The sequence below is a fragment of the Acanthopagrus latus genome, chromosome 5 (assembly GCF_904848185.1).
Source record: "Acanthopagrus latus isolate v.2019 chromosome 5, fAcaLat1.1, whole genome shotgun sequence".
Lineage (NCBI taxonomy): Eukaryota > Metazoa > Chordata > Actinopteri > Spariformes > Sparidae > Acanthopagrus > Acanthopagrus latus.
Window position 1 is genome coordinate 4,758,866 of NC_051043.1, and position 23,551 is coordinate 4,782,416.

At 38.9% G+C, this 23,551-nt stretch overlaps 1 protein-coding gene across 2 annotated transcripts in view; it reads left to right on the forward strand.

Moving 5' to 3' along the window:
- slc15a4 (solute carrier family 15 member 4) overlaps positions 1–19,387 on the forward strand; it is a 36,317-nt gene extending 16,930 nt beyond the window's left edge. The window contains exons 8-9 of one of the 2 annotated variants that reach the window (XM_037097138.1): positions 3,129–3,287; positions 16,326–19,387. In XM_037097138.1, coding sequence (XP_036953033.1) covers positions 3,129–3,287; positions 16,326–16,477 — 311 coding nt within the window. In that variant the 3' untranslated portion in view covers positions 16,478–19,387. Of the gene's footprint in view, positions 1–3,128; positions 3,288–4,030; positions 4,985–16,325 lie in introns of those variants that run through there. The other variant, XM_037097139.1, reaches the window with a different exon arrangement.
- Positions 19,388–23,551: the final 4,164 nt, after the last annotated feature.

A 23,551-nucleotide genomic window follows, 5' to 3' on the forward strand; every position in this document is an offset into this window, starting at 1 on the left:
AAAACAAATACGTATACTGCACCACGTATCCCAAGGGTATCGTCACCGTGACAACACAATTAGCATCATAACATGAACTTTTCACCCTCATGTTCAGTCAGCTGTTGTGCTGACATTTACCTCTATGAACTTGAGTATATACAGCGTATGAAACAGAGAGAGATAATAACACTGACAAATTGTATTTTGTGTGTATGTGTGTGTGTGTGTGTGTGTGTGTGTGCGTGTGCGTGTGCATGTGTGTGTGTGTGTGTGTGTTGGGCTAGAGTTAACTAGAGCTACCAAATATCAGTAAGTGTAGCAGAGTAAGAATACAATATTTTTTCCAAAAACGTATTAGAGTGGTAGTATAAAGTTGGAGAAAATGCAAACTGTAACAAGACAAATAATATATTTTTATCTAAAATACATTTTATAAGCACAAAAGGAGCAGAGGGGAAAAGGAAAGTGAGACCTCCCCCATCTCCTGATGATTTGTTGAAGTTGTTCAATGCTGCTGGACTGTGGATTTCTTTGTGAAGGACCAGGGTTTTAAGCCTAGTACCTAGAAAATGTACTTAGTTACATTCCATAACTGAGAAACCTCTCAGAGTTGTATCACTCGTGTTACTGAGTTAAGTCCTTGCATTAAATAATCCTTCTAAAACACATTCTCATCAATGTAAGGCCACCTATAATCCTCCACTGGAAAAATAGCAGTGTTTGCTTTCCTCCGGAGAAATAGATACCTTGTTTTTTTTTCAAGAAAATGATTAGAAAGAAAAGCATTGAATCAAGGCAGGTCACAATAGTTCATGCTGGAACTGACAGCTACAAAACTCCTCTGATACTTTGAGGCTATCAGCTAAAAACTGCTCAGCAAGCCAGCTCTCATTTCTTCTTTCTGTCTGTTTGTGAGCCCTGACCTAAACAGGAAATGCCATTTCATTAAAAGCTTGAAGCTTAAAAGAAATAAGGCTGTATTGCCCCAGTAATATAATAATGTGACAAAGTGAGAAATAGCTCTAATGTTATATCAAATTGCGGCGGCAAAATCCAGACAAGAATGGAAACAACAGCAGCAATATTCTCCTTTATTAAAAGAGGGGACTTTGTGTCTGTGCGAAATGCACCGAATGTGATATAAAACATTGCTGTGTGGCAGCTGTGGCTTATTTTTATCCTATGCTAGACTCTGCAGTGCACAACAGAAATCTGCCTTGTATCGTGTTGATCCATTTTGTGGCTGTCTATCTGTCTGTATAGTTATGTTCTCTCTCCTCTATGTCTTTTTCTCTGCAGACATTATAATGGTTTCGAGCCTCAATTATCATAGTGATTCGAGCCTAGAGCCATGATTGAGTCATTTTCGTATTGCTACGTGGCATGTTGTAGGCTCCTCTATATAGTGCTCTCTTTATTTCTATATCAAGACTGAAGATTGAACCATTAATATTTAAGACTTTTCTTTCCTCAGTGCAGTGGGGGGATTATCTAGCCCATCCAGTCACTGCTGGAACATTCACATTCGTCATCTTTAAGTTTAAAATCCATGGATACTGAAATTTGTTTAATAAGCTTGGGTATTGTAAAGCCCTTGAACAGAACTCAATAATGCTCATATAAAACATTGGAATTCGCACAAAACCATCAGGGTCCCCATGAAAGTCAAATCCAGACATAACAAAGCTATAGGGATCCTTAAAATAAGCATACTCTCGTCTCTCCCTCCATACCATCCCACAGGGCTTACCTCAAGGAAAATTGGCTGACAGAATTGTGACATATGTCTGGTTAGGAGGAATATTTCCCCTTAGTCTTCTTCTGTTTGAATAAATCTGTTTAAAACCTCCGGTGCCGTCAAACTTCCTTGCTGCAATCCCCCAGTCTTGTAGGACGCGGGGTAATTCTTTGCTCGTACATGATCCGAGTTTGTCTGTTTTCAGGCAAAAAGAATATGCAAAAAAACTTCTGCAGGATGATTCCCTGCAGTATTTTTAATTATCCGCTGCACTTTTGAAAATGTTAAAGGGTAATTTTTTTTTTAAGGATGACTAATCACTCCTGTAAGACAAAATATCTATATGCGTTATAAATTCCATCCTTCTCAGTTTATTCTCAAGTGATACTACCTTTTGCTAGAGAAAGGTCAAGCAGTTTGTCTGTGTGTAGTGAAATGACTGTTTTTTTCATCACTGATGTCACAGACAGCTGGATTAAACATGACATTACATGTTCATCACTCATACTTTCTCTTTACTATGCACAGCCATATCTGAGACTCATCACCAACCTTTGAAATCCTCTGTGATATGCGTAGCTATTGACCAGTGTTGTGGTTATCAAAAGGTTAGCTTAGGATATCAAACAAATGTGTTGTTATGAACTTCTGGAAAGGTCATTCATGTTTTCCACAGAATAATAACATTATATTTGCCATGCTCTTATCTCCTTCCTTTTCTTATAAGGCTTCTTTTTTGGCTCAACCAGCACAGGTATCTGTAAGAAGACTGTTTGTCACATTAATTTGTGCAATGTCCCCCTCTAGAAAGGACTTAAACTGCAAACTTATTTAACCGCAGTTCCCTAATCTCTCCCGACAGATGTAGCTATAGGGCCTCATTTGAAAATCACATGTTTTGAGCTGCCAGGAAATTATCAATGTCAGCTTGCAGGCAGACCCTTCTCTGGGCGAAAAAAACACATATTTGATGTTTTCTTTTCTTTTTTTTCCTTCCTCATCTCTCTTTTTCCAAGGTTCCTGGCTCATTTTCTCATTTCTTTTATTTCTTTCAAGACACAGTAAATACTGACTGATGTATTTTCTAGAAATAAATGATTTTTGGAGACCAGTACTCGGCAGAGTAGATACCCAACAATGACACTGCAGACCAGTTCCACCATGGAGAAATGGTGGCAGCTGCAGAGGAAGCTTTTTGGTCACACACACAGCAACTTAAAGGAAAACATTCACATTCAACAAAACCCATCATGTTACTTAGATGAATCTGACAGTTTGTTTCCAGGCTACATTGCACTGCAACATGTGAAGTTTACTTTAACTTAACTTTATATTTTCACTGTTTTATACCTTGCAAATTTGACAACAATTCACCAGATATCTGTATTTTTAATTTTTACTTTTGCAGGTCTGGAGTTTGCCTACTCTGCGGCCCCCAAGTCCATGCAGAGTGCCATCATGGGGCTCTTCTTCTTCTTCTCTGGGATTGGCTCCTTCGTGGGCTCCGGTTTGTTGGCAATCGTTTCCCTGAAGGCAATTGGCTGGATGTCATCACACAAAGACTTTGGTAAGAGTTACAGCAGCTTGCACACTCCTGCAGATATATGAGTGGCCCTAATAGTAATCCAACACCAAGATATAGAAAAAGTCACAAAGTAAAGCAGCTATAATCTGTATCATTATAATAACAACAGATGGAGTAAAATGTGATGTATTGTGAAAGGGGTTGCTTGTACCTACAAAGTATAATCACCTGACCCTGCTGTTTCTGTCAGCCCGCTGGAACATTATAGCTTACATTAAAGATAACTGTACTGTTTTGCTTCACCCTCACCACTCTCATAGCGTAATTTTCAGCCTCTGCAGGCAGCTTTTTTCAACATAAAAGCTCTAAAAACACAACCTGCTCAGCACCAAACAGACAAGGTTAGTTGGTGAACATAGTTGAGCATTTAGGTGCCAAGGAGACACACGTTTCCATCAGAGTTGAGTACAAACAGACCTAAAAGAAGAGAGAACAGGTGATCAGAAGGCCACCTTCAAAAAGATATATGCTGGATGTGTAAAGAGGGATCTGTTAGCTCACCAAGTTCACCATAAACACATACAGCACAACATGACAAAGCATCACTCATTGCAGGTTTAAAGTTTCTCATTGTTTTAAATGTAAACCGTCATCATTTTATACAACTTCCCAAGTAGTGGCCTTATTCTGCAGGCATGCACTGGGCCAGTACCGATAACAATTTATTTTGCTTTTGTTGTAATTTATTCACTCCTTTTTTTTTTTTTAAACCTCTGCTTCTTTAGGAAAGTTAAGAGGGTTACATTCTAGTGCCAAGTTCTCCTTAACTTTTGAAGAGGGGCAGATCATCCTGGCTGGAAACCTCACAAACTGTCATGGTTTGTGCATGTTCCAAAACAATATTGGTATCCATTTTTGAAGCATCAGTGATATCGATAAGGTGCCTGCACAGAGCCCAAACGGTACTTAAATACAACACCCACCCCAGCCAAAGCCTGCCCACCCTGCTGCCATCTGGCAAGAAATACAGAGGCACCCACTGCTGTACCACCAGACTACAGAGCAGCCTCATTCCCCAGGCTTAGCTCCTCCTCAATACATCATAAAAAATGAAATTTCTCTCTGTAGCATTCAGGGACTACGGCTTGTATTTTGTTGTAGAGTGACAATTAAATGAACCTTGAAACCTTTTGTGCAAAGGAAAAAAAAAAGAAATAACTCAGTGTTTTTTAAATAAATTTTCTCTTCATTATACTGTCTTTGAAAGAGCAAAAAGGATCATACAAGTGAATGAAACAACCTTTAATTAACCTTCCTTCAAATAAAAAAGTATTTTTTATTTTTGCTTTTAGCCTCCTGAACAACAACATACTTACATAGCATTACAAAGTGATGACAGCACAAAACATACATCAACTGAGCCTTGGGAAATTGTGTTTGCCATTTTATCGAGGCAATGGTTAATTGCTAGATCAATAAAACAGTCAACAAATCAATAAATAATTAGAACAATGTATAGTTACAGCCCAATTACAGTCACTCCATAGCAGATGCAGATGTAAAACATGTAGAATTATATAAACAGTATGTTTAGTGTGTCACAAACATTCATGACTAGAACATAATCAAAGACAAAGCTGGTCCTTTAAAGTGCTCTCATGCCAACCCCTTATTCTTCTTTTGGAGTCTCCATTAGTGAATGACTTTTCCATTCAGGATGCTGGATTAGAGACCACAAGTGCAGCAGAGCACCATCTGCCACCGCTGTTTGTGAATATATATATATACACATACTTGGCTGGGTCTCACTTGCAAAAGAGATTTCAATCTCAATGTGACTTACTGGTTAAATAAAGTCACACATGGTGTGTGTGTATATATATATATATATATACCATGTGTGACTTTATTTAACCATATATATGTGTGTATATATGGTTAAATAAAGTCACACATATATAGTCATATATATAAAGTTATATATATATATATATATATATATATATATATATATATATATATATATATATATATATATATATATATATATATATATATATATATATATATATATATATATATAACTTTATTTAACCAGTAAGTCACATTGAGATTGAAATCTCTTTTGCAAGTGAGACCCAGCCAAGACGGGGTCAAAACTAGCAGTATGGACGACATGACAAGACAACAACATCATCAAATCGAATCACAACAGCAGCAGTAACAGTAAAGCAAATAAAAACACATTTCATAATACAGTGCATGGACAAAGCTACACTATTTAGTCATGTGTGAAACAACTGCAGCTGGCAGTGAACACTTCCATCATTCTGCATTTGAATATACAACAAAATTTGGAGATGAATCTATCTTAATTGCAGGTAGGCCAGTACCAGACTAAAAGGCAACTAGCAGCAGATGCAAACTTTTAGCTGTTAATCTGTTCATCCTTGTTATCATGAATTAGGAGATTTGAATGAAAACTTAATTAAGCAGCTCATTTGTATGCTGCTTTATACAATATGAATCCTGAGGTTGCACAGATGTGACATTCCAGCGTCTGTGTGTGTGTGTGTTGACCCCATAGATGACATGCAGGCAGTCTAATAGGAATCCTCCTGCCATAGCTTGTACTGATTTAAAAACCACTTAAAGACTTGGTTGATTGGATGCAGAGGGTTGGGGGTTGGGGGGGGGTTTGCAACACCATGCCGTTCTCTTGTTTGAAGAGTGTTTCCCATAATAAATAGACATGTCAGATGTACAACAAAAGGTTTGTGTAAATCTGTCCGAGTGGTAGGATGAATAGCATAGTGGTGGCAGCAGATGGATTGGCTCCCTGGTAAGAGGAGGCTCCCAACCCAGATGCACTTTTCACTGAGCATGCGGTAAATAAGCCAACACTGTAAATTGTTTACACACAAACACCTAATAGCTCATTAATACAGTGTGCCGACAGGTCAGGAAGTACTTTTGATGATGTTAGCACTGGAAGATGCTTGGCACGCTTCATAAATCCATCCTTTTCTCAGCCTTGCGCCACTCGAGGGGTAGTTAAACTAGAGCCGGATTGCCTGTAAGACTTCTTTTTGCTTTCCAAAATAAGTAATTTAAAAGGTGAGCTGCAGAAGTGGAACAAAACATCCTCCTGGCCACTGATTAAAAAAAAACATAACATGAAGCTTAGCCACTAAGTGCACTCAGGAATCATGCAGTGTATTTTCATGGCTTTTTTTTCCCTTCACATTTTGTTGCATGTTAGTTTTTTTATTTCACAGCTCTCTAGGTGGAAATGATTCAACTTATTTCCATGGCTGCAGGCAGAATGGTGTGCAGTAAACAGCATCTTGGGTGAGCTGTGCTAAGTCGTACTGAGCTGCACGGGCCTGAAGACAGATGAGCAACATTAATCACGGACTGGGGGTCTGATTACGTAGCCCTGCTTCTCTTAAGTAAAGCTGTCCCTGGAGCATTACATGGGGACGGCACTGCTTGTCTGGCATCATGATGGTAGATGCTGAGCTCTCCTGTCCTGCTGTTGGGTTATCTCTCAGTAATGTTAGACACATTACATGACAAGTGTCACACGAGTCCATTGAGTTTGCTCTACCTTATAGTGACCAGTTGGATTCGGAAACTGTGAAATTAAACTCAGATTCTTGGTTTGGTAAAGATGTCAGGGGAAAATAGGGAATGCCCACATCAGATACCAAATACCCATTTTTTTTATTCTGATTTATTTTGGATAAATGTTTTGTTCCATTTCACAGAAGTTGAATGTTGACTATCCTTTTAACTATTTTATTCTCTTCTTTCTTATTACTGCTTTTATCTTATATCCTGCACTGTATGACTCAGGGAGATGTTCCTTGAATCTTGAATCTACCCCATGTGACACTGAGCTTTGGAGATACAGGGTTGTGTAAGCCAAATAATTACAACATTCTTTTTTCCCTTCCTCAGTGAAACTTAATAAAGGGAATATAATGGAGGGCAGACAAAAGGGTTGGGGTGCAGTCAGATAACTGTAGGATGTTTATTTTTTTTACCCCGGTGCCCTTTGTTGTAAGCATTTGAGTTATATGTATGTTAAAATTACTTTCATTTTAGTTTTAGTTAGTAGTGTTACTGTTTGCACATGTGTGGTTTTATTAATTGTGTCAATTTGTGAACATGCCAATGATATTTGGGTGATAATCTAATAAGAAGGAAGCTATATAGGTTGCACCATCAATCGGTATCATCAAAATCTAAATATGGCCAAATGCAATATGCAGTTCAGCTGCAGTTATTTTGTAAAAGGTAAAATGTGTGACAAAGCAGCATTAAATCATATTTTATATATATATATATATATATATATATATATATATATATATATATATATATATATATATATATATTAATCAAATACTGAAGTGCTGCAGATGTTGTGTTTGACAAATCTTGTTCTCTAGATGTAGAAATAGTAAGAAAACATCCAGTTTAATATTTTTATTGGTTAAAATCAAAATTGAAAATCAAATATGAGAATTTCCAGTAATCATCACTCATATCGAAATCTTAAAATCTGCCAAAAATATTATTGTGCAGCCGTGGAAACTTTGTCCCATTGCAGCCACTCTGGAATATATTGGTTTAACTGCTGTATCACCATATTGTGCATAATAAGACACTTAACAAGCAAATTGTGAATTCATTTTTCATTTTAAACACAAAGCAACATTTTTTAGATAATCCTTAATTTAAACCCTCGGGATAAATAAAGTTTTCTTGAATCTTAAACTGCATGCACAAGGAAAATGTATAAAGGCTAGAACTATAACAGTTATTCAAACTGATTTAAAAGTGTAGTCCAGATGTATTCAACTACTTTTTAAAAAAATGCCAGTTATGAGTCTCCTCATTTAACATTCCCTATGCAGTAAAGCATTGCACCTTTTTTTCCTAGAAGTTTTCAGAATAGAAAATGAAACAATACAGTACATGGAAAAAACAACGTACCTTTTTAATCCCTGAAGAATGTTTTCAGTTACATTTTTGTAAATTTCCCTCTGCTTTCACAGCTTGGTTTGAATTTTGATAATAACTCTGAATGCCTCAGTTAATTGAATAAGGGTATTATTTGTGATTAGCAACAAACATAACTGATGAGCCTATTAACAAAATGGTCAAAGGACCGGAATGAGGCCGTTGAAGGGCCCCCATTTGAATATGGCTGTTACTTGATTGGGCAGAAACTTGATTGGCTGTTTTTATTACTAATTCACCACTTTTTTAAGCAAAAATATCACAAAAAATCTTTCAGGATTCAGCCTTTAAAATGTGAATGTTTAATCTATAATGACATTCATTTACAAAATTTGGGTTGCCGGCCTTTGAGCCATAATATAAATGACTCTATGAATACGTGCTGCATGATATGTATGTAATGTGACATGAACATAGCCAAAGAAAATCCTGCCTCTTCAAAGTCTCTCCATGCCCCTCTTGTTCCTGAGGTTAGTGGCTTTCCCATTTAACAACCACATGTGCTGGTGAAAGCTCATGACATCAGTGTGCACACAGTGATGAAAATGATTATTACAAAGTGTTTTAGCCACATCTGTTCTCAAACTTAGAGAGCGTTTGTGTTGAAATTATTGATCCTTCCTATCCCATAGCACATCATTTCCCTCCTGTGGTCACATCTGGTTGAGCAGTCATCCATCACAGCCTTTTATTTGGTATTTTTATGGGCCTGGTTCAACACTGTCTCATCCTTTCCTGACAGCATTGAGGGTTTTTTTTTTTTTTTTAAGTCACAAGTAATTCAAATACCAGCCTTTCCTCTCTTCACTGGCATTCTTCTTTACGCACCAGGTTTTTGTTTCTGGAAAATAGAAGTTCATCGCCGCGGTCACATGACAGGAAATGGCCTCTTTGGCCAGTATTCGAGTCTTGGCAGATCTTATATTAGATGTCTAGGACGTGCTGAGCCACAAGAGTGAGCTGACATTCGCACATCCTGCTCATGAAGTGTTGGATCACACTCAGTGAAATGTCAGTGTTTTAATGGGAGGCTTTAATGTCAGATCTGGCAAATTTAACTCGTTATGTACGAAAGGGCTCTTTTTGTAAATGTCATTTTTGCCGCATGTTTCAGACATGTCAAAGGTGGCAGAGGGCACTTGAAAATAGTTGGCACATTGTGGCTATTTACAAAACTCCAGCATCAGTCATAAAGTTTAAACGAGCCGCAGTAATAACTATATTTATAGCTGAGACAAACATGCATTGATTCCCTCTCTGATTTCATTCCGAGGATGGCATTGAATGCATTGGAGCATTAAAAAGTTGGGTCATTGCACTGAGGGTCTGGATCAATTGATCCATTTTCAAACGTTAAATTGATATTGATCCGTTTCATCTGGACTCGCATGGTCTGTTCGAACCCACTCGCAGGTAAAGTTTATATCACCGAGATATTAGAAGGCTGACCCCTTCTGTTGGGGCGGTCGGTGTAATCACAATCGTGTCATTTACTAACTGTCAGACAGGCCCGCAGAGGAAAACATGTGGAACCCTCAGAGAAAAACTGTGTGGCAGCAAGTACCTCCCTCTAATCGCATAGAATTTGCCTTTAAAGTAACTGTCAAATATTTATGGGCTTCATTAATATGTTTTACAGCAAGTCCTTGTTTAGTCTTTTGCTGCTGTAATTAGCATTCCATATTTTTTGAAAATGCTTAGCAGCCAAGTGGGCCCGGGGGGGCGGAGGCTGAGAGGAGGAGGCAGAGCCCAAACTTAATGTAAAATGAAATTAGAGCAAGAACCATTAGAAAACTGAAACCTTGCACAATTTTCAACACTGCTCCAAAAAAAGAGACACTTGCTCCTTTGCCAGTCGCCTCTCTTGTTTTTTTCATTCCTCGGTCCCAGTTAAGAGAGTAGTTTTAAAATCTGGAACAAAGGTTGAGGGCCAGTCATCTGTCAGAATAATCTTAAAGCCACAGTGTCTCATTCTCTCTAGCTAAGGAGAAGAAATGTCCAAAACTCAGGATTTGTTTACATGCCTCATACTGACATTCAGAAACTGCTTAAGAGCCAACTCATGAGAGTGTTGCTGTATATCCTGTACTTATTTTCACACAGTCCATGTTCTGCTGTAATCCCATCATATTTTACTAAACACTCTGGATGTTGCTGTTTGCGGCCAGGATACATATGTCTTCAAAATAATTTGTATGCTGTATTTCTTGCTTTTTGTAAGCCACACTGCTCTGTTAATTAAGACTGCAGAGGCAGACTCTTAAGGTGAATTATCGATTTGAAAACACAAGTGCCCTTGCTGCGAACGCACTTCCCTTTTCCTGCTGTGCTCTTCTGTCAAGCACATTGTTTTGTGCTTCATGAATTATTCAAACACTTCTTTTGTGTTTGATATATTTCTCACATTTTAAACTTTTGACCAGATTAGGATGACAACAAAATAAGATAAATCTGTGATGGGGGTCAGAGTGTCAGGTTTTCCATTCGCCACTCATTTCATTAATGCTCTGGCAGCACTTCAGTCATGAGCTGGCTCTCTTTTCCTAGATCAAAGGTTTCAGGCTATAGAGATGGCCTAGTGCAAAGAGCACTGATGAAGAATCACTCCTGTGTGATACTTCCTTTTATGGAGGTGTTCTTTATCCCCCTCGATTTCTAATTACCCACAAGAGCACACACACAACACAGAGGCTAGAGAAAGAATTATTTATACGCACGATGGTGACATTATAGAGTGTGATCTGCTCCGCTGATCGCAAGTGATCATGCAAAGCACTGGGATCACTTGTTTCAAATGAGTTAATCCTGTTCTTTGATCAGTAGGGAAGGACGCCATGTTAAATCATGTACAAGAACTTGAAGGTTAGATGATGATGCGTTTCGACACTGCTGCCTGTAACACAGTGAGGTGGATGTTAGGCAGGCCTTTGTTGTGTAACACAGCAGATGGGTCTATGTGGCAGATATAATATATTGCCAAAGGTATTCACTCACCCATCCAAATAATTGAAATCAGGTGTTCCAATCACTTCCATGGCCACAGGTGTATAAAAGCAAGCACCCTTGCATGTAGACTGTTTCTTCAAACATTTGTGAAAGAATGGGTCGCTCTCAGGAGCTCTGTGAATTCCAGCGTGGTGGAACGTGATAGGATGCCACCTGTGCAACAAGTCCAGTCGTGAAATTTCCTCGCTCATAAATATTCCACAGTCAACTTTCAGTGGTATTATAACAAAGTGGAAGCGATTGGGAATGACAGCAACCCAGCCACGAAGTGGTAGGCCACGTAAAATGACGGAGCAGGGTCAGCGGATGCGGAGGTGCATAGTGCGCAGAGGTCCCCAACTTTCTGCAGAGTCAGTCGCTACAGACAAACTTCATGTGGCCTTCAGATTAGCTCAAGAACAGTGCGTAGAGAGCTTCATGGAATGGGTTTCCATGGCCGAGCAGCTGCATCCGAGCCATACATCAGCAAATGCAAATCGTCGGATGCAGTGCTGTAAAGCACACCGCCACTGGACTCTAGAGCAGTGGAGAGACGTTTTCTGGAGTGATGAATCGCGCTTCTCCATCTGATAGATGAGTCTGGGTTTGGCAGTTGCCAGGAGGACGGTACTTGTCAGACTGCACTGTGCCAAGTGTAAGGTTTTGTGGAGTTGTTGAGCTGTGTGTGGGGTTGTTTCTCAAGGGCTGGGCTTGGCTCCTTAGTTCCAGTGAAAGGAACTCTGAATGCTTCAGCATACCATGCTCCCAACTTTGTGGGAACAGTTTGGGGATGGCCACTTCCTGTTCCAACATGACTGTGCACCAGTGCACAAAGCAAGGTCCATAAAGACATAGATGAGAGAGTTTGGTATGGATGAACTTGACTGCCCTGCGCAGAGTCCTGACCTCAACCTGACAGAACACCTTTGGGATGAATTAGAGCGGAGACATCCGTCCAACATCAGTCTGTGATTTCACCAATGCGCTTCTGGAAGAATGATCAAAAATTCCCATAAACACACTCCTAAACCTTGTGGAAAGCCTTCCCAGAAGAGTTGAAGCTGTTGGAGCTGCAAAGGGTGGACCAACGTCATATTAAACCCTGTGGATTAAGAATGGGATGTCACTCAACTTCATATGCAAGTTAAGGCAGGTGAGCGAATACTTGGCAATATAGTGTACTTTTAGTTTTAGTTCTTGCAGGAGTTTGCTTTCAGCTTCTCTACTCATCCCTCTCCCACACAGCTGGTTCATGAAGACATGTGCAGAAAAGAAAGTATAAGAACAATATATCTGCTGCAATTGGAGTCAAATTAGTTCTCTCCAGGAAATTATTGGAATTAATGTAAAATGTTCACCACATTACAGTATATCTTCTAATCATCAGCATAAAGCACTAGCATGGCTGTAGACTTCCAACACCCCCTGATATTTGCACCACGTACATGGTGCGTAGCTGGGTGATTCTTTCAGATTCACGCGGTGCAAAGCAGTGGGGAATTTGGTGGAAAATGGGTCTAAGGATTTACAGTGAAAGTAGTGTCTAATCTAATCTGATGCTTTTATTAACAACATCAGACAAAGTACATGAAGCAACTGTGAAATAATAAATGTTTTTTTTTTTTGAAAGGAAACCAACAGATTTAATGAAACTCTTCTCAGCCAGTAGATGTGTTTACATTAATGCGGTAAATGTGATAAACCTGCAGCTTCAGGTTAGAGAAGTGCCATGCAACACTGGGCTGCTACAAAAAAAAAAAAAAAACAACAACACACACATTCACACACTTGGGATTGTTTGGATATAACTCTGCATTCTGCTGTTTACGAGAGACATCGGATTACCAGAGCTCAATAATCCTGTGCATCACAGCATTCCTTCTAATTTATTAAAAAAAAGATAAAAAAAGCTTTATTCTTGAAACCTGTTACAAAGCACACGCCGCACAATTTCTGACATGATGTAACCACCAACAGTGTGAAATACGGTAGAATTCTGACCGAATTGGCGTCCGTCTCCTTCGCCAAGGAATTTTGTCAGTTTAATTTAATCCACTTCTGTCATCATTGTACTGGAAAAATAACACAGCGGCTGCCTCCTGCTGCAGGTTTATGGTCTGTGTGTTCGCATATTGCTGCTCTGCCCAATCCAGACAACATTATGATATCTTGCACAAGCATCTTGTACATCATGATCACCACATCCTCTGCATGTATGTGCATAGATCAGCCGAAACATTAAAACCACTGACAGGTGAAATGAATGAGACTGATCCTTTTCGTTACCATTCAGTGGTCTGCAGGGAAACTGTGCGTCTGGGCATTCATGTGGATGCCACCTGACAGGCACCGCCCACTCAAAAGACACTGCAGAGTAATCACATCACATCACATCACATCTCATGACAACTTCCTGATAGCAGTCCCCCCCAGCAGTAAACTGCATCCTGCCACCCCCAAACAACTAAGGAATGGTTATACTCCTCTTGACTGCTGTTTGAGCCCCAAACTGCCCCACAGCTTTACTCTATTCTCATTTGACATGTATTCTAATTCAGCCAGCCTTTTTGCACTGTACTCTGCTGTATACACACAAGCAAAAATAGCTGTTGTGCTTGGAGGCGCTCAGACGGTCCGTACACCCCCGACCTACAGCTCTGCACCAGTTATTGTGATTGTGTAATTAAAAAGGGACTCTTGGTTTTGTTAACATCTTGCAACAGCAACACCTTGTCTGCAAGCACACCATTCCAAGAGCGATTCATGCCCTGGTTGTGTTACTGTAAAGGGTGATGACCTCAGCTGTACTGGGTATTTGAATAGTTCTTTCTCTCCGAGCCTTAAAAAGTTTTACAAACTACAAAAACAACTTCTTGATAAATATCTAATCTGTCTCACATTGAACGTGTTCCAAAATCAGCCCACAATAAAAGCCAAAAAGTAAGATGGTTCAGTGCATTCACTCACATACATAGCCACCCACACACACACACACACACGACAAACACACACGCACTAATTAAAATCAGGCCTGCTCCTCTGTCTCTATCTTTATTCAGTGTGACAGCTCCACATGGAGACGCTTATAGACGCTGTGTAAAGGGAAGATGGCAGATCGCTCTGGGCCTTCTCAACAACTCATTTGACGATAATGTAGGATGGGAGCTATAGGTATCTCTGTCCACTGATGAAACTGTGCCTTACATGGAGCCTGTTACATAAATGGAAGGCATGTTCCTCAATATTCTGTAGTAGGAACAAAGATTAAACCCTTAGTTTTGCTCTCCTAAAACCAGGTCACCCAGAAATGTCTCTTCGTCCAGCAAAGTACTCATCATTCTCCTCTTATGCTGTTCACTACAAAGTCAATTGGTGTGCCTGACGTGGCCAAGAGGCCACAAGCTGCTCTAATGCCAAACCAATTGTCTCTGTACTTGAACACTGGAGACAATTGGACTGTCGTCAGCTTTGCCCTTCATGTAAAACCCCAGCGAGGAGAAAACAGGATTTGTTTAGAGCTTTTCTCTTGAGCTGAATGAGGACGACCACTTCACTCAGCAGGGCAGCAGATGTTAAGACGGTTAACGTCGAAGGCTGCTCATTTGATTCACCAGACCCAGCATGAAAAATGGGTCGAGGATGTCAACAAATATCATTACTCAACATTTTTAAAGGAACGGTTTGCCCCAAAATGAAAATTCTGTCATCATCTACTCTCCTCCATGCTGATGGAAAGTCGGGTGAAGGTTTGTAGTCAACAATACAGTGTTGTAGCATTCTCCTTAACAACTAAAGAAGCAGGGGACTTGTTATAAAACATTAAAAACAACCACAACAGCTCTCCAGGGGCTCAGAGATCTCACATGATTTGAAACACATTATTCACAACCTCATACCTGATATAGACCACATTTCACCCGTCTGTACGATATGACATGACCGGAGAAATACAGTTCCTTCACATCAATCACTATTGTCACTTGCTCACCCTTCAACCTCATGAACAAATTATCATAATAATTACAAAGACGTGTTTTATGGTGCATTGATGTTCTAACCCTATTTAAGATTGTTTTTAAAAAAAAAGACTGCAAAAAGAGATATTTTATATTCAGACCAGAAATCACTCAGGGTTCAACTAAAAATCAATGTTAAAATACCAGGTCCAGTAAATTTGTGAATTAATCACTTGATTTTCTATAATCAGCAATTGATGCTGGGTAAAAAAAAAAAAAAGATCAGCTATTTATTATCAAAACTTATTGTGGTAATTTGGGGGGGAAACCTTCAAATATATAACTTGATAACTACCAGCTATTAACTTTACTCACTTTCAGTCACCATTTGGATGAGTAGATAATGAGCAAATTTTCACTTTTGGGTGAACTGTTCCTTTAAGGCCAGAAACTTACCATGCTTGGTTCTGTCAGTCTCAGCGAGGTCGTTTTGTCTTCTCCTCCCCCTTGTACACAAGTCATGCAGCAGATCACAGTGGAGGCATCAGTTTATTTTTTCCTCGTCTTTATTGCATCTCGTTCCCGTGAGGAAACAAACCTTCCTTTCATACACATGAAAGACTCCCTGGCTCGAATCACAGCTGAGCGCCTGCACTGCTTGTGTTATTTCTGATTCCTCAGTCCCGCATCATCAGTACAGCATTTTTGTATCGACGGTGAAGAGCAGGGTCAACTGTCTTCACTTTCAGAAGGTTTCACACTGTGGTGAGATGAGAAGTAACAAGCCCCTCCACTGAATTCCTAATTCCTCACAGAACTGTGTTTCTCTGCCACGCTCACTTCAAGCCTTTCTTTTATGACTAACAAAAATGCAGCAACCTGCCACATTAGCAAGCTTGTGGCCATTTACCTTTACCTTTAGTATTCTTTTAACATGTAGTACTTTGTGATAAAAGAACCCTCCTGCTGTCCCAGTATGAATATGTCGGGACGTGGCTCTTTTGTTCTCCAAATTTGCATATTTGCCATTTTGCCTCGCACATCCGAATTTTCATCAGAATGGCTCCTCAGCTCCTGCTAATAATGTCCTTGTGTTCTCTCTTTCCAGGTAATATCAATGAATGCTCTCTGCACTACTACTTCTTCCTGCTGGCAGGGATCCAGGGCGTCACCTTGCTGGTCTTCCTTATTGTCTCTGTCAAATATGACAAGCAGAAGAGCAGGGCGGGAAGCCAAAGGCAGGGACACACCTCCTCTTGACCTCGACACCCCCCACAACCCCCCTCACCACACCTGCCTTCTCCAGTCACATTGCTTAGTGCCCAAAGACCCTGGGGAATAGGTAATGGAATCCTACAAAAGTTTTGGATTTACCTCGTTCATAAGAGCCACATATGATCACGGCAATATCTCTTATTTATGTTTATTTTACCTTTAAAATTGGAGACTCTTTAGCCTTTTTTATGACCTTAATGGTTTTAGATCGCTGTATGAAGGCACAGGTACTGCTGAAAGTAATGCAGGAGCCATGTCTGAATCTCCTTCACTCCTGTGTGTTTACTCATGTTGCCTTTCTTTGATCATTTGCACTTGACATGAGGAGTGGTGCCATAAAAAATACAATATCTAGGTATTTGATAATCATAAAGAGTACTTGTTTTTTAAAGTTATAGTTTTACTCTCTGTTTTCTAACAGTCTTATTTTTTGACTAACCATTTTACTGACCTGATATTTTGTCAAACTGACTGTTTAAATGATTTATGGACGTGCAAGCCCTCATTCCAATAAAGTTAGGACACTATATAGAACATAAAAAACAAACTAGAATGTGATTTGCTAAACTCAGTTGAAAAAAGTATAAATACAATATATTTAATTTTTAACCTCATAAACCAAATTCATTTTGTAAATATATGCTTATTTTGAATTTGATTAATTGTATTCTGTTTTATTTGGTTTTTTTACACATTGTCCCAACGTTTTTGGAATCAGGGTTATACTCCACAATTTAAAATTGGGCTACTTGTGCATTTAATATAATCAATACCTAGCCAATAACATAGCTGTGATTGCATTAAATGGTACATTTGTTTTAAATGAATAGTTAACTCAATAATATAAATTTGGTCATTATTTACTAACCCCCATGACGATGGAAAGTCAGGTGAAGTTTCACGGTTCACAAAACCTTTCTGACGTCTAACAGCTAAACAGCTTGGCAGCGTTCTCCTGAACAACTCGAGTAAACAACTAAAAAACATAGCTATTAAATTACTCCATGCAGCTCGTCCAGTGTATTCCAAGTCTCCAGCTGCCCTGAGATACTACACTGATTTAAAAAACGATCTTTAGATTATTAGAATGTTATTTACACCCTTTTTTAAGTGGAAATCTTCACTGAGGCTGCTAAGCTAGGCTCTCGTGGCTTCTGTAGATTTGGATCACAAGGGATGAGCTGTATGGAGTAGTGCTGCACAATATTGGAAAAAACTAAGATAACTAACTGTGATTTGGTTTTGTGCGTTGTATATTGTGATCTTAAAAGAAAATCATCCTAATATCCTGAACAGCTTTTTTGGAGAGAAAACAAAAATCACTCTAGTGTGATGGGGCTGATTTTGTAGTGGGGTGCGTTTTATCAAACCAAAGCAGGTAATGCTGTGTTTGATAAATTGATCAAGAGTGATTGCGGCTCACAACCACGAAACAGAGATCCATTAAATTGGACTAAATTATTCAATATTAGACAGATTTCTCTCAAAGACTTGTCATGGAGAATGAGAATTGTGCCAGTAATCGCATGACATGTTTGAGTTAATTTGCCTTACTTGACGTTGCGCAGGCACACATCTGCATGTTGATGCTTAAATGACATATTGCACAGCCCTAATTTGGAGCCATTTAATATTCATTTTGGTTGTTTTGTATGTTTTTAAAACAAGTCCCAAGCCACTTTAGATGTTTAGGATAATGCCTCAATTCTGATTTGCTCTGAAATATTTTGTGGACTATGAACCCACTTGAATTTACATCTACATGGGAGTGCGTAGATAACGACCAAATTTTCAATTATGGATGAACTTTTCTCTTAATTCTGGATGGTATCAATGTTGAGACAGAAGAGGGCTATGTTTGAGCAGATTCCAAATAGACTCTGTTTGGCGAATCTGATATTCAAATCTAATATTGAGAGAAAAACGATCTTGCACATTTGTTTCCCCTGCCTGTGATTACATACTGTAAATCCACATAAATCCGCCTTAAATCCTCAAACAGCTCCATACATGAATAATGATAACTCCTCGTGTTAAAAATACTCCATGTCTCAGATGAAGCTTCACAGCAGTTTTTACATTTCTGGTCAAGCTGCAAAACGGCATGGTTGCATGACAAACAAATAATTAGAGAGTAACCTTAAGCTTAACAGGCAACCTTGAGTTAAGATCTTAAAAAAAAAAAAACATCCACTGCATTAATGCTTGGATCGTGATGAAAAAGAGTGCTGGAAATGAGTAAGTACGAATGAAAAATGTAACCCATTCACATTGACATAGAGTTTCAGAACAAAATAAGCCACAAATATCAGTTTTTGTTGTCCGCAACTTTCTACAGTGTCATCGCAGCTTTGCCAGGAAATACGTTGCTCTTGTATTTATGAGACAGTGATGCATTTATTTTAGCTAAAAAAAAAAAATGTGTGTGAGTGTGTGTGTGTGTGTGTGTTCATACGTGTGTGTTTCTCAGAATAGGTACAGCACAAGGTACGGACTTTTACTAAAACAAAAGACCTCAGGGCTCGAACAAAAGCACGGAGTCACATAACGCTCCAGGAAATTCAAAACTGCCTTTCAAAGCACAGAACAGTGTTCATCCTGTGGTGTACATACAGTTGCATTTGTAAGAGCACATAAAAAGCAAGAAGCTATCTCGGTACAGATGGTATGTGATGCCTGTCTTTTGTGATTTTCGTTTTGTGTTTAATTGGATATTCCTTGTTTTACTGCATATTTTATAAATATTTTTGCTTTGTCGTCTCAGTCTTCTAAAAAGAAGATTGATTTTGTGTTCTTGTTTTTTTTTGTGAAAGATAATCTGTTTTCATAATGCAACAGAACTGGAATATTGTTTTGTGGTTATGTTTTTGGCCATTAAAGTTCATTAAATGAGAATTGGGTTTGTCATTTTCAGCCTTCTTCTGTCACTTTACATGCTGTCCTATTCCTGGAAATGTATGTGAAATATTTCTATAACACCTGTCCCAGTCTAGACCAAAGTCAGTTAAAAGCTCTCTTTAGAAAGGTTATAAGCAGATTTTTCTCAGTGCCTCTGAAAGCATTTATCTACAGGAGTATAAACACATGGAATTATTTCATTTTTTTTATTTAAGTTTCTCACCTTAATATAAAGAAGAATATGGGGATGTAGTATATGTTTCAATGCAGAAATAAGCCTACAGTTTACAGTACAGTTAAAATGGAATAACAATATCACTGGAAATTAAGACTTAAAGAAATATCAATTCTCATTGGCATAAAAAATATTTAGTTTTAGTTTTAACTTTATTTCCTTATTTACACTAATTTTGATAAATACAAAAACTAGTGCTTATGTGGAAAATCAACCATCCAGAGATAATGCATCAGTCTTTCATATGATGGCCTGCAAGTGGATCAGGAGAGAGGGGAAAGAAGAGAGAGTGAGGTTGTGGTCTACATGACATGATCACTCATTGGCTATTGCAGGACCTAGGCTGGGCATATAAGTGAAGTTCTGCTCAAATGAGCTGTCAGTTAAAATGGCTACCATCCAAGGTTTTCCAGTGTTAAAGTAAAATGGTGTGAATCTAAGGTTCTAACGACGTATTGCATCACTGTACACTGAAGTTGAGGCGTTTGCCTATTGGCTTAGCTCTTTAAGTTTAGCGAACTAGCCAGACGGCAGGCAGGCTGCTGAGTTTTAACACTGGGTTTGAACACTGTTTGTGAAAAGCTATCTTTTTTTATGATGCATATTGAGTATTTTTCTCACAAGCCAGGACTGCTTACAGGTTGTGCAGTCAGGGCCTTCTTTATTCTAAACTAATATATGTTGAATTTCACTCCTGCGTTCACAAATCTTATTGATGTTAACAAATATTTTAAGCGTCAGGAAACATTAATAACTTAGAGTGATAACATGATCCAGTCCTGTATTTGAAATTCAGGCAGTGGAGAGACCCTGTTGTTTACATGTGAATCACGAATAGTGACTTTAAAGCCTGCCAGAATTCTTTCATGATTAGGGTTATGGTTTGTTGACCCTGGGGGAAAACTCAAAGTAGAGTGCTTAAATTATTTATATTACAAAACAGGCCCCAAGGCATGCTGTTCGGGAAAGAAAAGTTGAGGTGTAAATCCTCATTTTGCATTCCCATTAAAGATGGCAGCATATTTCTTCTTAGTTTCATCAGACACAGATTGAAATCTTCATGTCATCACAGATCATTTTCTAATGCTGAGCCCTCCCAGCCGTGAGGTGCGGAGAGGGCCATTTCCTGTTTAATTTGGTCAGAGAGCCCATGCAGCTGTGACTGAGCTTGGTGTTTGAAACCAACACAGTGCCTCTGGGTTATAATTCTCGTGTGGCAGCTTGTTTCTCATGTTGAGAGGGATTTCTGACACATGGAAGTGGTTATGGGGGCAGAATTGCAAGGCAATAACACTGAGATATATAGTTTAGGGACTGGCCACCGATTATTTTAAGATCATTTATTATACAGGATTAAGGCAAACAGTGCTTTAGAGAGAACCTCTTGCCTACATTTATACCACCTACTGTTTTTTTAGCATGTTCTCAGTTTAAGAGAATATATTTTGAACCGTGTTAGTTGCATGTACAGTCTAGAATATCTAAATGACTATGGGATGGATTGCCATCCATAGAATTTGTTACAGATCTTCATGGTTCCAAAATTATGACTTCTGAGTTTTGATTATAATTTGATGTCATCTCCATCAAACTGATGCATTAAAGTGTGTTTGCAGGTCTCTGGCTTAGTCTGAAAAAGTAGTAAGACCCTTTGTAGCTCTACTGTTTTGGAAAAATTGCTTCCAGTGATGCATTGTGGTTATTGTCGCCATCACATTTTGAAAAGCAGCATGATGCACTCCTATACTGTTGGACTCATGATGGTTTGAAATGATGATGAAATGAAAATGATTAAAATCGATACAGCACAACCAGAGACATACTCCTGTGTTTATTCCACACTTTCTTCTTCCTTAATCAAAATCTGGTACCTACATTACCCACAATGCAACTTAGCTGCTGAGTGACAAGACTTTGACAGAAGCCCTGACGAAAGTGGCAAGTGAGATCTTTTTTTTTTCTTTCCTGTGATCCAGTTCTCTAAGTTCTAAAATGTTTTTCATGTGTGAAATTTCTGAAATTGTGTGTGTAACCCAGAAAAAAAAAAAGAAAAAGGAAAGTTAGGCTCATACATTGAGGTGTTTTCTTTTGTGATGATCCATTTGACCACAAGAGGCTGACCCTAAAACATGATAAAAAGCAACCATCTTCTTTATGGACCTTACTACTTAAAGCTTGAATTATGTTATTTCTATCAAATACTTGACGTGAAAATGTATGTAAATTAACAGAAGCTTTGACCCACACATGCAAACATTTTGGAGACTGGGGGAAACAGAGGTGGTGAATTGAAGCCTGATTGTAGAAATTAAACATTAAACATTATTTTACACATAATTATGCATCTCATATTTAATTTCACTCCCTATCAAACATTGATTTTAGATCCACATTGTCATAAACATTCACAGCAGCAGTGACAGTCATGTGCTTGCACTTCTGTGCTTGAGCTTGTCGTTAAGTATAATTATTCCATAAACACCTTTCAGTTGTAAAAATGTCAGCTAACTCAAATCTTCAGTCAATATTTCCTGAGTGTCACCATCACAGTCCCCTCCCCCAGAGCACAGCAGAGAGGGCTGGGCTTCATGTAGTTGTTGTGTGTGAAATTGCTGCAGTGGACATGACTGAGCTGTCAGACGCACACTGTGCACTCCGTGTGATGGTGCACACACTCTGCCTTCTCAGCTCACCTGGTACATCCTCATCACCTGCACATATGGATTATATGATTTATCAAAGCCCGGAAATGAAGCCAGTGACTCATTACACCCGGTATCCTCCCTTTGAGTGGTCATCATGATGCAGGCCAAGTTCACCGTAACTCAACTTCAATAACTGAACAGTTTTCAAGTATCAAGCTTTCATTTTGCCGTGATATCCCAGGCTGAGGGATGCCATTGGGTACATGAAGCAGTCAGTCTGTTCGCTGTAAACCTCAAAATACTGTGGTGGCACTCATGTGTAATGCTGATGGATGCATGGACATTCACTGTCCTCACACTGTTAAGACAATGTGCATGGAAGAATGAATAACAAGTGTTTTTCAACCTCCGCCTCAGTCACAAACAACTCCATTTGTGTGCCAGAATTATGAATTTTCCTCCTCTTCCTCTCTGTTATGGCTGGAATCACTATTCACTGTGGGGAACCATCGATCAGGGCTGATAAAACACAATATTCCACCCGTGACGCTAACAGCAAATTGGTGTTAAGTATAACACATTCCTTGGCAAAAGAAAGACATGGCGGTAATGCTGAATAATCTGCGAACACATAATTGATGCATCTGATGTTTAGAGTGCCGGGAAGAATGAAAAGTCCCCTGGGAGAACATGGATGCCTCATGGAGCTGCTAGCATTGCTTGGTCTTGCTTATCTCCCACCAGTTATGTGCCTATAACTACTCCAATTGTTGTTGTTTTTTTTGTTTTTTTTTTAATGTTTAGCTGAAAGACTGCAGTGCTAAATTTAGAGAAAATGAATTGTGATGAAGAGAGTAAGATTAAAGTATGATTAGTGTTTTTCATCAGAGGCATTTACCCTTTCCAAATGTTTTACGTTCTAGGTAGAAAACTTTTAAGACTCCAAAAAAAAAAAAAAAGAAAAAGATTTAAGTGTTTGTCTCTAGGTCGATTATGTTAATTGCTTAATTAAGACCATTTTCCTCTGTGCATGTCAAATAATGTTGTCTCCTCCCTTCTCTTCGGGGGCATGTGGCAGTCCAACATAATCTACAGAATGTTAAGCTGCTTTTAATTGTATTACTGAGTCTTACCTGTGTAATGAGCAACCGGCAGATGCTCCAGAATATGTTCCTCCAGTAATTGGAGGATTAGGGAGGTATCATCGTGTTAATTAAGAGATAAGCTAATGCAGACACAATGTTTAAGAAAACAGCCAAGGAGACAAATCACCCATCTCTA